This window comes from Diuraphis noxia, unplaced genomic scaffold (genome assembly GCF_037042655.1).
Source record: "Diuraphis noxia isolate RWA-SAM2 unplaced genomic scaffold, SU_Dnox_SAM2 contig0004, whole genome shotgun sequence".
Lineage (NCBI taxonomy): Eukaryota > Metazoa > Arthropoda > Insecta > Hemiptera > Aphididae > Diuraphis > Diuraphis noxia.
In genome coordinates, this window is record NW_028301714.1 from 20,378,407 (window position 1) to 20,392,340 (window position 13,934).

Here is a 13,934-nt window from a genome sequence, read left to right on the forward strand (position 1 = left end):
ATGACGTTACCATTTACCCATAAATAATAAAGATTTAATATTTATGCATTAATTACCCAATGTGGATTGTATGAACCCAGAACCACCTAGACCAGTGGTGGGCAAAGCACGGCTTGCGAAAGTAGGTCCATCGATATGGATAGTATAATATGGCCTGTATAGTATAAAAAATGCATTTTTATATAATTCTGGCCCTCCACTAGAATTTCTTAAAATTTGTGGCCCCCATTAAAAAAGTTTGCCCATCACTTCCCTAGACCATCTTGGCATTGGCATAATTGCCATAGAAGATAATATGGCATCTTGCATTTATATGTAAACACAATCATAATATAAAAACAAAGGACTACAGATTAGATGAAGGTAAAAAGATCTAAAATCAGAGAAATCTAAAGATTTAATGTTTATTAAGAAAATGTTTTATGTACAATTTTTTTTCATCACTGTTTCACTAGTTAACCTCAACGATGCGGCGCACTAAATTTGCATTTAGAAGTATCAATTTTATTTGGTTAACTTTTACCAGGATAACTTAAATAATACTTAAACGGGATATTTTCGATTTGCAGATCAGAGTGACTGCACCGAGGAGCAAAACGTGTAATCACTGCACTACTATACGGCATAACTTACCCTGTGACCTACTTGAGGTGGTGTTGCATAGCAAGTCAAGGGATATTCTTTTGTTTTTTTTTTACATTTTTACAATTTTACATCCCCAAAAAATTAATTTAAAAATTAATTATATAAAAGCGGTAAAAATGTAAAAAAATAGTGTCACGCGTATAAGTAAAAAACCGAAAATCGTGAACTTCGTAAGTCTATAACTTCAAAACTAATGGTTTCCTAAAATTTATTTTGACACCATCGTTTATTACTCGTTAAAATACATGGGTTTCCGAAAAAAAAATCAAAAAATTCGAGTGGCCGCTAAACTAGACTTGTTCCAATTTTAATTATTGACCCGCCATTAATACTCCAATACGCCGTTATAATTGATATGATTTCTATAATAAAAACACTATCAATATCTACTGCTTCAAATGAAATATTTTTTTCATCCCTCAAAAGAGTAAAAAGATATTGACGAATCACCACGACCGACGAAAGATTAAATGATCTATTGATTATTGCAGTTGAGAACGAGAAGTAAAAATTGAGTATAATATTGATTTACAAGAGACTCTAAATGTTTTTGCACACATTAAAACCCGTCGATATCCGCTTATTTAGATTTTAAAATAAATAACAACAAAACATATATGTAAAATGATAGCCAAGTTCAATTATGTAATATATGCTTTGGTTGTTGACTTCAACGACAAAAGAAGTGAGATCTAAATGGATGCCAAGTTCAATGGTCAGTCCTGACATTTATTTATAACAACATGAAATATAATTTCTTCTTATCACTTAGGATAATGTTTTGAAGCCTAAGGTCTGACTTGGCTAGTTTCCATATTTTACGAATTATTACCAAGTACCTATTAAAACAGTCATGGAAGAGCACTATGTTCGATAGCTAGTTTCTAATAGCAAGCCAAATTTTTAGAAGAATAAAAAAGAACTCCCAACTTTTTAGAACTTGCGAAGGCTATAACATAATTCGTATATAGAAACTAGCCAAGTCAGAACTTAGGCTTCAAAACATTATCCTAAGTGATAAGAAGAAATTATATTTCATGTTATTATAAATAAATGTCAGGACTGACCATTGAACTTGGCATCCACTTAGATCTCACTTCTTTTGTCGTTGAAGTCAACAACCAAAGCATATATTACATAATTGAACTTGGCTATCATTTTACATATATGTTTTGTTGGGATATCATTACTTTTTGTATGTAAATTTTGAATACCTATTTATTCAAAATAAAATTATTTCCAAATGGTTTTTATTAAACTATTGTATTTTCCTACGTTTACGGGTTATAATTTTTTTTTGTGTTATTATTTATATTTTCCTGAACTTTTAAAATGTTTGAGTATATAAATAAATATATATATATATATAAGTATATTATATTATATATATAAATATCGACAATATCGTGAATATCGACACATCATATTCGGCTAGACGTATTTTTGCCTTTTGGAGCGGCGATACGGGAAAGGTTATTTAAGTCAACATTACATTACATTACATTAAATTAGAGGCAATTAATTAAATAATTGAAAAATTAAACATAATAGATAAAATAGTTGCAAAATTATAATAAAATCAATTGATTAAAAAATTAAAAAATTTTCAAGTTTCTGATTTTTTCCTTTGTATTGACCTATAGGATGACCTAGGTCATCTGGAACTGGGTTAAAATTTTAATCTATAGGTCGGTCAGTGACCCATCGATCGGCCAAAGAAGAGATGCAGCTAAAAATGTAAAACATATAAACTGTATTATGAACTAAACCGCTAGGGGGGGGGGGGGGGGGGGAAATCGGGGGTTGTCCCGTCTACCCCCCAGTATGTATAATTACCTACTTGTTATTTTTTTCAATAAACGATGGCGGCGTCGCGGAAGTATTGCAAAAGCAGTTCCCGCGGCGCCGTCGGTTCAAACAGGGGAAAAAAAAAAGGTCAGTCAGTGATAAAAATGACGATTTTCGGACGTTAATATCTAAATAACGGTTTGAAGTGTGTTTATGAAATTTAGAGCACATATGTATCTCGTTAGTCTCAATATATGAGCCAAATTTGACATGTTTATGTGGAATAGTTTTTGAGTTATGAGGGGGCCAAAAGTGGCTCTAAATGGTTCGTGTAATATTACACACGGTGATGCTCGCCAGTTCTGTTAGCTAGAACTTGGCTTGATACGCTACCGCGTGTCTAGATGAATGATGTTTAACTTTGGAATTAAAAAGTATTTCATTATTCGTTATACCTCATTTGCCTTCGATTCGATATTCGATCAATTCGATCTGTCTCGACTGTCTCGCAGTCTCGCACACGGCACGCAGATAATCTGATAATGGACGGTAGTAGTGGTTGAACCATTGAACAATATGATATGGTATGGTATGGTCACAGAATAATGGTATCATTTGTGTCTTAGATAATATATTATCTAAGGATTCATGGTGTCGTCGCTCTGATTGATAAGGATACAAAACACGATCGGGTCTCTGATAAAAATTAAAATATAGGTATCTAGGAGTTATGATAATGTCAAGAAGATTTAAAAAATACAAATCGGCCAAATTGTCGTGTCGAATGTAATTAATTGATCGTTGCGTGTCGTTGGCTTATTTATCGTACACGTCAATGTACTGCTCGCCGTCGCGACGTCAGAAACACCTGCTTATTGCAGTTGATTGTTGGCACGCGTTGCTATTCCGATATTCGAACTGGCACATTACACCTTGGTAATAATATGTTATACGCGAATTTTGTGGCTGAGAAATAATGACCACTGCGAATCCAATAGGCGATGATGCACTCCGGATATCCGATCACAAACCTCTCATTACATGCAAGCTACTATAATATACTGTTGTTTAGATAATTGCAAGTCTTGCATTTCGCCTCTAACAATTCGATATTGTGTTTGTTTCAGATGCCGGTGACAAAGAATTATTTGAAAATTTGAAACTCGTACTCAGTCAGTCGCTCAGCCAAGAACCAATTGAATGGAGGCGCCAGTACGGTAGACCCATGAAAATGGTCACCTTGTCCACAGACTTTGTCCCGTTCAACAAGGATGCTGTGGCTGAACAAATCAGTAGTCGTAATTTGGTCAGTCGTCCAATAATGCATACATTTTGGACTCAGTGTTTGGTAAGCAATTAGTATATTACAATGTTTTGAATAATTTAAAACAAAACATTCAACAGATTACTTTTCTATCAATGTTTTTTAATAAACTATACACATACCTATCTACTTATAATCCATTAACTGTTCACTAGATTGCGATTCATTTCATGTTATTGGTCTTTCTGTTTGAATCTAAACTAATTTTTATGTTCTTAGGATATGGAAGTGTATAAATCTTTACTAAGAGATGAAATTGATAAATGGATGAATGAAATGAACAAGCACAATATTATTGATTGGGTAATAGTTGTAGTTGAAACTTATGACCTGAGAAAACATAATAAATTATTGCCTCGAACAACTGTCTTTGACAAGATCAAAAATGATTTTGCTGAAAAAAAAGCTGATCGGTATGCCTTAAATTAATTTTAATTAATTGTTATTCAACAAATCTGATTTATTTTTAGCTGTTTATCAGTAATAAATCCCCCTAAATCAGAAGTCCGATGTGGTAGCAGTGCATGGAGAGCATTAATTACCAATGTACGACTATTAATTGTATCTGCCTTTGATAGATTATTTTTAAAATATGAAGATAATATAAGAAATTATAGAGAACAGAGAAATGATCCATCTTGGAGTTTTTGCAAATATTTTTTGTACCAAGTAATACACATTTTTGAATATTTTTGATTTATAAAATTATTCTTTTAAATATTATATTTACCTAGGAAGAATTGGCTTTTGCCCTAGAAATGCTAGGTATTCACGATGAAGCTTTAGTCCAATATGATGAACTAGATGCCATGTTTACTCAATTTATATTAAATTCTCAAGTTGGAAGTAAAAATTCCTAATTTAGATAGTATACTAATAATTTTATTTATTAATATTCATTTTTTTTTTAGATGTCCCTCAATGGCTGACTGAATTCCAAGTTGGTTTAGAATGGTGGTCGGCTGTATTATTTATAGAAAATATAAGTCGTAAACAAAGAGAAGCCATTAAAATTAGAAAACTATCACTTCTTGAATTTAGATGTTATTTGTTTTCACGTCAAGCGGCTCTATTAATGGCTGCATCTAAACCTTGGAGTGTTTGTATTACTATAATGTTAAATTTATTTTTATACACAGTAAGTTATTAATGATGATTCTAGGTGGCAGAAAGAGCATTGATATTTCTCCATCAGGCAGTAAGTGACTTGAAAACATTGGAAATTGAATGTCCACAAGGTTCAGTTGCTTGTTGGGTCTTACAATGCTGTGCTCAAATTTTATTTATTTGTCAATCTGTTAAAAAACCAGAACATTTAGAAGAGTGTTCTCATCACACTGCTCCACTATTGTATTATTCATTAAAAAAAGTAGTTAATTATGATAATAATTTATTGTTATAGTTCATAAAAAAACTTAATTTAATCTATTATTTATTTTTTGTTAAGTTGTACGAGTTGGGAGATCTTTGCGGACTACTTCCAGGCAGTTTCCAAACTTCTGAACAACTTCATACTGTACAAGTATTATGTAGTGGAATGCAAAGTGGTCACGATTTGACTACAGCTACTGAATCTGTAGCAACTCTAAAAACAGCTCTTTCATCTTCTGAAACATTCAGTAAACATTATTTGGTATGTTATATATTCTAAAATATAATATATTTGTATAAATAATAATTTATTTAATAATATCAATAACTTAATCATTTTATTTGTTAAGGATATAGCTGAATTAGCAATTAGCACTTATAAACATAACAAATTAATGCGATGTGCCCATAGTCTAGTTGGTTTGGAACTAACTAAATTTTACACATTATCTGGGGATACAACGAAAAGAACTATGTTTTTAGTTAAAGCTCTAAAACTATTTGAACAAGATAACTGGAAATTATTAATAGTACAAACAAATTTAGAATTAGTCAAATGTTTTAAAAAAATTGGCAATGTTGACCAGTATGTTTTGTTTTATTTTTTATCAATTTACTACAGTTTTTATCTTCTTTATTATGACAGGATGCAAATAATTAAACTATTTTTTTTAACCTAGATTTGTAAAAACATGCTTACAATTAGCTTCCGCAGCTGAATGCAACCTACAAATTAGACAAGACCATTTTGATCAGATGTCAAGAATGATTCAAGAATCCAGTATAGGTATGATTTTAAAATAATTAATTTCTGTACTTTTTATAGAACGATATTGTAATTTCTAAAGAATCAAAATAATATTTTCACTAATTATTAAAATATTATCTAAAAATAATTTACTTTCTTGCACGTTTAACTAATTTACATTTGTATATTGAAAAAAAAATTATAATAAGCATATTAAATTCTATAGACTAATTACTTTGTTTTAAAGATTAAAATTGTTGAAATTAATGTAAGTAGTTTTTCTCCATAATGATTTATGTACAAAACATATTGGCACATTATATTTTATATCCTTTGTTTTATGTATATAATGATGATAATTACTACATGGATATGATGGAAACATTTAGTTCTAAAAAGGGTTTAATATACATTATGAAATCATTCAAAGAATTTGTGACTCTACCAATGATTTAATATTCATTTGAAGAATATCTTAAGTATTCTAACTGTTTGATTAAATAATAGTTACTCCATCTGCATAGAATAAGATGAACTATTTCATAGTACCAATTGACAATTATTAAAAATGATTAGCTGAATTGATTGTAGTGTTTTAAAGTATATATGTATTCAAATGCATATGATGATATAAATCATCAATTAAAGTGAACAAGTCAATGATATGCTAGGAAATTTGTTGTAACAAAAATTATTAAATTGGTAATTACAAGAACTGTGGGGGGCTCTGTTTTCCATATCCTATTATTCTCCAAAAATATTATGATTTAAACTTAAATTTAAAAATTAAATAATTTATGGCATCAAAATATAAAGTAACAAAACATATTTACTGATCTGAATTTTAAATTAATTAATATAATAATTTAATTAATTGTGTCAATAATTGGATTTAAGGGTACAGTTTAGTAAAAATTAGAACTAAAGAAAGGTAAAATAAAATGTTTTATATGTGTTCTATTTTCTACTAATTTACGATATTATTAATTATTATTTTTAACAGCATCATTATTAATTTGCAAAAAATAAAAGTAAAATTATATTTATTTTTTGAATATTTTAAAATATTTTAATAATGTTTTTTGTAAATGAATAAACATACCAACAGATTTATCCTTGCCTTAGATTCAAAATATGTCTAAGAGTTGCAGTATTGTTTTCTTAAACATTACAACATTACGATTATGTACCTGTTACCTATTACAAATTATATAATACAATACTAATTAAAATTTATTTGACCAATAATTTATAGAATGTATTTATCCAATGGACAATATAATAGTGTTGGATCAAATAGATGTAAAATGCAACAATAAAGAAAGTAATTATCCGTCGACAGTGTCACTTAAATTTAAAAGCAATCTCCCTAAAACAGTTTTGTGTCCAAAAATCGCCATTTCTGTTGTAATTGGATCTGCTTTGAAAAAATTGAAGAATAAATTAAGCTTAGTAAAAAGCACTTATAGCTATGATATTAACAAAGGTAATATATTACCTATAACTTACAATCACAATTATCAACAAGATGGCCATTTCGCATCTACCGGTATAACTTGCTTAAATCAAAAGTCATACTTGAGGTAATCAATTTCTGGTTGTTTTATATTTATTTTGACTTACTATTAATATTATATATTATATATATCATTTATATGTAGGCGACAAGATAGTCAAAGAAGAAAACCATCTATGAATTATAACAAAAATGAGTTTCATGATATTATAACTGCAAGTAATATAAATATTCAACCCGGGATGAATATTATCGATCTAACACTCAATGTAATTACTAAATAATTAGTATTAAAAAACCAATCATTAAACTAAATTACTAATAAAGTCTAGAAATAAAATATTTATTTGTTTCTATCTAACATCAATTTTATGAGACTACACAAAATAGTAAAAAAAAATTTTGATATTTTAGAATTCAAAAAATATAGAATCTGGGATATACTTTTTGGACAAATTATCTGTAATACTACAACCTCGTTTAGAATTGTTGACAAGTATACCATTTGGTCTTATGTTTGCATTGAAAAATATTAATTCAACTGCTCAGCTTGTTATACCAGATAATAAATGCTTATTTGCTGGTATTGAAGAAATGTCTACATTGTTTCTTCAGTTTGGGACGAAATCAAAAAAAGTATTACATTTTTTCTTATTACTTAAACCAATAACCTATTGATGCCTACTAATTTTTTTTTTAATTTTTACCTAAGATTGTTGAGAAAATTCGATTACATTCCACACCTGGCTTAACTTTTTGTTTAGAAGACGGAACAGAATTTTGTTCTGAAATGTATGTAAAATCTCCATTATCTATGAATTCTAGTCATTCAGTATCTTTACCCATTAAATTATTCGCCCAGTTGCCACCATTAAAAGATCAACCTAAGATAGCTCACCATAAGGTAATTTCTGTTTTTATATATATTTAAAAATTTGTTGATAATAACTATAAATATATTTTAGTTGTGGGTAAAATGTGAAACTTCATCAGATGATGAAGAAATGATCTGCGTTTCAATAGATTTTAATCTTCCACTAACTGTAACTCATCGGCTACATACTTGTCATTATCGTAAATTTATTGGTATAAACATTGCTTGTCATACTGATTGGTCTTTGGCTTTGATGGCACCAGAAATTATTGGTCTTGGCCCTACTAATTCTGTTGTTGAGTTAATATCATTGAACCAAATAAGTGACTCGTTAACTGTAAGTATTCAATAAGTATCTCAAAGTTAGTGGATTTTTTTCTTTTGATTTGTTGGGTTAAATATTAGGGGCTTAAATTTAGGCAGAAGATTGCATGCTGTGGATTTGAAGAATTGTTCCTTTTTGGAGGTATTTACCTCTTTATAAATGCACCGTTTTCTTAGTTTATACGATATAATATTACTTATAATGTTTTATTTTTTAACATTCAAGACTATTTAATATTGCAGCATTAAATTAAATTTACTAAAATATATTATGTATATAATTTTCTCTAGTATTTGAAAAATGGTGAAACAATCGGCTATTTGTGGGAAATCAATTTATCTTCAACAGATATCAAAGCATTAGGAACTTTAGCTGAATCATTAAAGTTAAATTTTAAAACAAGGTATTTATCTGCTGAAAGACCAGATTGTACTCAAGATTTAAATTTTGAGTTTACAATTAACAATTATAAGGTAAAAAGTTAATTTTATTTAATTTAATTACTCTACGTGAGCATTAATAATAAAAATAAAAATTATTAACTATTTAACATAGACACTGGTATTGATTGAAAGTGGAGTTGAAATGGCTGGTAAAAGTGGAGAATTCTGTCGCATGAATACAGTGTGCACATACACTGCAAATTTCAAAAGATCTGAACATTCTGAACATTCAAACATTCCTCAAAGTGAAATTTCATTTAAATACGAAATTGTTGCGGACAAAACAATGTGGGCAGTTTGTGGTCGTGGTTCTGGTACAATCAATAATATTAATATGAGCTTTTAATAAAATTGTTTCTAAAAAGAATACTTTACTTACATTTAATGCCTCTGTCCTATAAACGCGTGACATAATTTGCAAAATTACATTTATTAGTTTCATTTAATTTTGATGGTGATATTATACCTTACTTTTAAATTTGATAATAGTTCTCTCTAACAACGAAAGCTTACTAGCAAAATTAAACGTTTATGTTATTTTGCTTTACTGCGCGCTGTAGAACTAGGATAAAGGTTTGTTGAGATAATAAATGAGAACAATGTCTACTTAATAATTTCCTTATAGAGCTAATTTATTATATCCATGTTTTAATTTAATGCTAAATATAACTGTTAACCAGTGGCGTGACGAAGGATTATATTTGAGGCATGTGCCTCAGTTTTAGGGGTGGTGGGTGTCCTCAAAGATCATCTGATGTGTTAAAAAAGCATTATTATTTAAATGAATAAATATATTTTATCTTAAAAAATTTTTTTAATGTTTTTTGTGATGGGTGGAGTGGGTGGTTGGTCTGACAATATAACTGTGTCTCATAACTTAATGAATTTCGCCACGCCACTGCTGATAACAATCTCATTTTGATCTTTGATTATTCATGTAGATGTCATTACATTTTCACAAAATTCAATTGCACAGACTGTGTCAGTCGAAGTAATGCCTTTGATGAGTGGATTTTTACCTATACCTACATTAAATGTTTTTCGGTACTTTCCTTCCAATTCACGTAAAAATATTGGTAAGCATTAATATTTTTTTACAATTAATTATCTCGGTAATTTATTACTGAATCATTTTAACAAAATGTATAAAATAAAAACAATATTGGTACTTGATTTCTTATTTTGTATTTTATAGAAGCTAAATTGGAACAATTTTCACTTGGTCAAGTATACGATGCAAGTAAAGGCATTCAAACACACGTGTTACCTCGTATAACAGCAGATACGTCTTAAGTATAATAATTATTTTTATAGTATTTTCCAAAACATTTTATTGCTCATGTTATAATATAAGTCATATATTATATAATAATATATATTTTTAAATTCAAATTTCATATGCATACAATATATTTATATAATTATTCTTGTTGCCATTGTTTAAAATATGTTACATATATATATTATTGTACAGGGTTTATAATACATAGTATTATATATTACATGTTATATTATTTTTTAGATAAATGACTTTTTTTTTATTATTTATTAATTTTTATAAAATATATACAAATTATTATATTAATTGCGTAAGTTATCTTCCTATATGTTTTTATAAAATAAAATACCCTCTGTCATTTAGGACTTAACTCCTAAACCTATTTTATTTTATTGTATTAAAGTGAATACAATTTTTAAATATTATCTGAAAGAATACAAAATGTTATTATTTATTATACCTAATCTAAGATCTTTATATAATCATAAAATGTAGATAGTTGTATAATAAGCAATCTTTTTTTTTAGTAGTAAATTATATTATAATATTATTAATGTAAGCTGTTTTAAGAAAAAGTCATAACTTTAAAGGATCATTTTGAATAATTTTGATATTTATCAATTATAATTATCAACTGTCAAAATTAATCGCACATTATACTAATTTCTTGATTTTTATGTGATAATTGTATGCATACATTTTAGATTCTGAACGAAGTGATGAATGTATTGATTTTACAATGATGTGTTTTTTTTTGTTTTTTTTGTGTCTGTGTACAGCATAACTAGTCAAAATAATGCTTCGATTTCAAACTTTGGGGGTGGTTTCCGATGTAAAATTGAAGATCCTTGGTGCATTATAGAGGTCAAAAGTAAACATTTTCCAACAGTTTTCAAAAAAATCGAGAAAACCAAAAAAAAAATTACAGAAAAACTGGAATTTTTACGCAAAATCAGTTTTAGACCAAATCGATTTTTTTATATGGTTGTCATTTAAAAACTAATCACTGTAAATACTTGAAATTTTCACCAAATGTTTATGTTGGTGTTATCTATATACAGTTTAATTTTCAAAAATGTTTGACTTTTTTTGAGTCATTTATAGACACTTCAAAAAAGTAGAAGGAGCATTTGGCTGGTTGAAATCAGTAAAAATAATTTTTTACATGTAATTTGAATATCTATATTCATATAATAATAACAATAGCAGTCCACCGATTACGGGAAATACGGCACGGCACGGCGGCCAGAGGGTTTACATCTAAAAAATAATAGGTTAATGGGTGGTGTAACGGTTTTACTGGCTGGAGACTTTAGGCAGACTCTACCAGTAGTACCAAAAGGGACCAGAACTGATGAAGTCAAGTCATGTCTTAAAAGATCTACTTTATGGCCTCAGATTAATATACTCAAACTGTCAAAAAACATGAGGGTATACTTGGGAGAGGAAAAGTTTGCTGGTAGATTTGCAGATCTTTTACTTGAAATTGGCAATGGTGATTATCCATCGTTTAATAAAACGATAACTATCCCAGAAAGTTTGTGCACAGTTGTAACTACAGGATTTAATATCAAAAATGTATCCAGATATTGCTCATATTCATGATAAGCCTATGGAATGGTTGTGTGAACGTGCTATAGTCACTCCAAAAAATAACCAAGCGGCGGCTATCAATGACACACTGCTGATGTCTTTTGAAGGGGAAGAAAAAGTATATACTTCAATAGATACGGTGGTCAACATAGACGATGCAACTAATTATTCGGTTGAATTTTTATAGCCATATCATAAGCTTACTCTGCGTGTGGGCACACCTATTATGTTGTTGCGAAATTTGAAACCACCTAAACTGTGCAACGGGACCAGGCTTAAAGTCAAAGCCTTACATCGCAATATAGTAGAACAGTAGAAGCCACAAATTTAACTGGATGTGCGAAAGAGGAAACTGTGTTTGTACCACGAATCCCTTTAATTCCGAATGATCTTCCGTTCGAATTTAAACGATTAAAGTTTCCCCTCAATTAAGTCTGTTTTGCAATGACTATAAACAAGTCTCAAGGCCAAACTCTCAAATTTGCAGGAATAGATTTACGAGAAAATCGTTTTTCACATGGGCAGTTCTACGTAGCTTGCTCACGCATAAGCTCACCCAGTAGCTTAGTGATTTTGTCGCCTACTAATAGATCAGCAAATTAATATGTATAATACTAGCTGATTGTTGAAATAAAATATTTTATACATATTAATTAGTAACTTATTTAGTTATTAGTTTGATAATTATTAGTTATTTATTAGTTTATTAGTTTATTTAGTTATTATTTTTTTATTATTTAGTTAGGTACTTATTAGTTACAATTTTATTATTATCATAATCAGTCATCTTACTGTTTTATATATATACAGATATTATTTCAACAATCTGAATTAATTTCAATTTCAATAGATTAAACAAAATTTAATCTTACCAGGTAACATACATTTATATACTTAAACCCGGCAACGACGGGTAATAATTCAGCTAGTTTAATATAAGATTCCTTACAAGTTTTTCAATCTTTATCACAAAAAAATGTCCACCGGAAATGCAAATTAAATTTTTATAAGCATTTGAATTTCAAATATTGACAAAAATTCGTTAAAACCATGAATATTTGCGAATTATTTTGTAGTTCAAAATTCATAATATTGTTTGTATTTTTATCTAAGGTTATAAAATTCAACACTTAGTTTTCCACAAGTTTTGCTTCAAATAGCTATAGAGAAAATTTGAAGCGTCATTATAGGAAAAATGTTTTGAGCGTTTGAGTTTTAAATTTTTATGAAATCGCGTAATGATAACGATTTATCCTCAAACCATAAGGTATTATGAATTATGATAACTACACTAATTGATTAACCATGCCATACGCAAAATGCGTCTTAATTGAAAAATAAAATATTTGTTTCAAAATAGAATATACGAATTTAAATATAATATATCCTAGACTGACAAATCATCTCCGTTCAGAATCGTTTTTCGTATACAATGATACCTATCATTGAATTCAAATTTAATCCCATTCATTACAGTAACCTACTGTACAGCAGAGCGACATCCACGACTTACCCGCTTTTTTTATGCAATGAAGTCAATTGTGTACTAAACAATATTCAATACATTCTTTTAATGTAGGAATTATAGGTACCTATTTGGTCACTTTATTTATGTTTAATTTGGAGTAAATTCAAAAATAAATTTAAAAAATTAAAAAAACAATTGAAAAATATTAGTATACTGGGAGAAAAGTAGAAAACAAATACCTGAAGTAGTGAAATAGTACTATATTCAAATTTCCCCTGAGACTAAATATAGCTACTATACATTTACAACTTACCAGCATTAAATGTCAACCTTTTTCTTAATAATAATTGTATTTAGATATTACCTAAATTGTGTAAATACAGCAATAATTAATTATAATTTAGTAGATAATCTGAACAAAGAGTTTTTTTCAACAAAAATTGTTCATCAAACTCCATAAATCTATGGATGGCTCTGATTTGCTTTCAGAGGTACATTTTATGATTCCTGAAAACTAGTGGAAAGTCTTCAATTTTATTTATTCTATTTTCTCTTTCATC

General features: G+C 28.6%; 2 protein-coding genes across 2 annotated transcripts; both read left to right on the top strand.

Annotated features, from left to right (window-relative positions):
- The first annotated feature begins 3,135 nt into the window (after nt 1-3,135).
- On the top strand, nt 3,136-10,619 carry SIDL (SIDL trafficking protein particle complex subunit 10). The gene is made up of 19 exons (XM_015511786.2): nt 3,136-3,476; nt 3,561-3,781; nt 3,977-4,170; nt 4,228-4,426; nt 4,492-4,603; nt 4,669-4,856; nt 4,920-5,126; nt 5,205-5,390; nt 5,479-5,714; nt 5,809-5,915; nt 7,132-7,459; nt 7,538-7,661; nt 7,807-8,028; nt 8,105-8,296; nt 8,358-8,603; nt 8,882-9,064; nt 9,147-9,348; nt 9,976-10,110; nt 10,230-10,619. The coding sequence occupies exons 1-19, from the start codon at nt 3,410-3,412 to the stop codon at nt 10,325-10,327; spliced, it is 3,447 nt and encodes a 1,148-aa protein (XP_015367272.2). The 5' UTR covers nt 3,136-3,409; the 3' UTR covers nt 10,328-10,619.
- A 972-nt stretch (nt 10,620-11,591) lies between these two features.
- On the top strand, nt 11,592-12,222 carry LOC107164071 (uncharacterized). The gene is made up of 3 exons (XM_089226957.1): nt 11,592-11,850; nt 11,900-12,024; nt 12,094-12,222. The coding sequence occupies exons 1-3, from the start codon at nt 11,592-11,594 to the stop codon at nt 12,220-12,222; spliced, it is 513 nt and encodes a 170-aa protein (XP_089083083.1).
- The last annotated feature ends 1,712 nt before the right edge of the window (nt 12,223-13,934 follow it).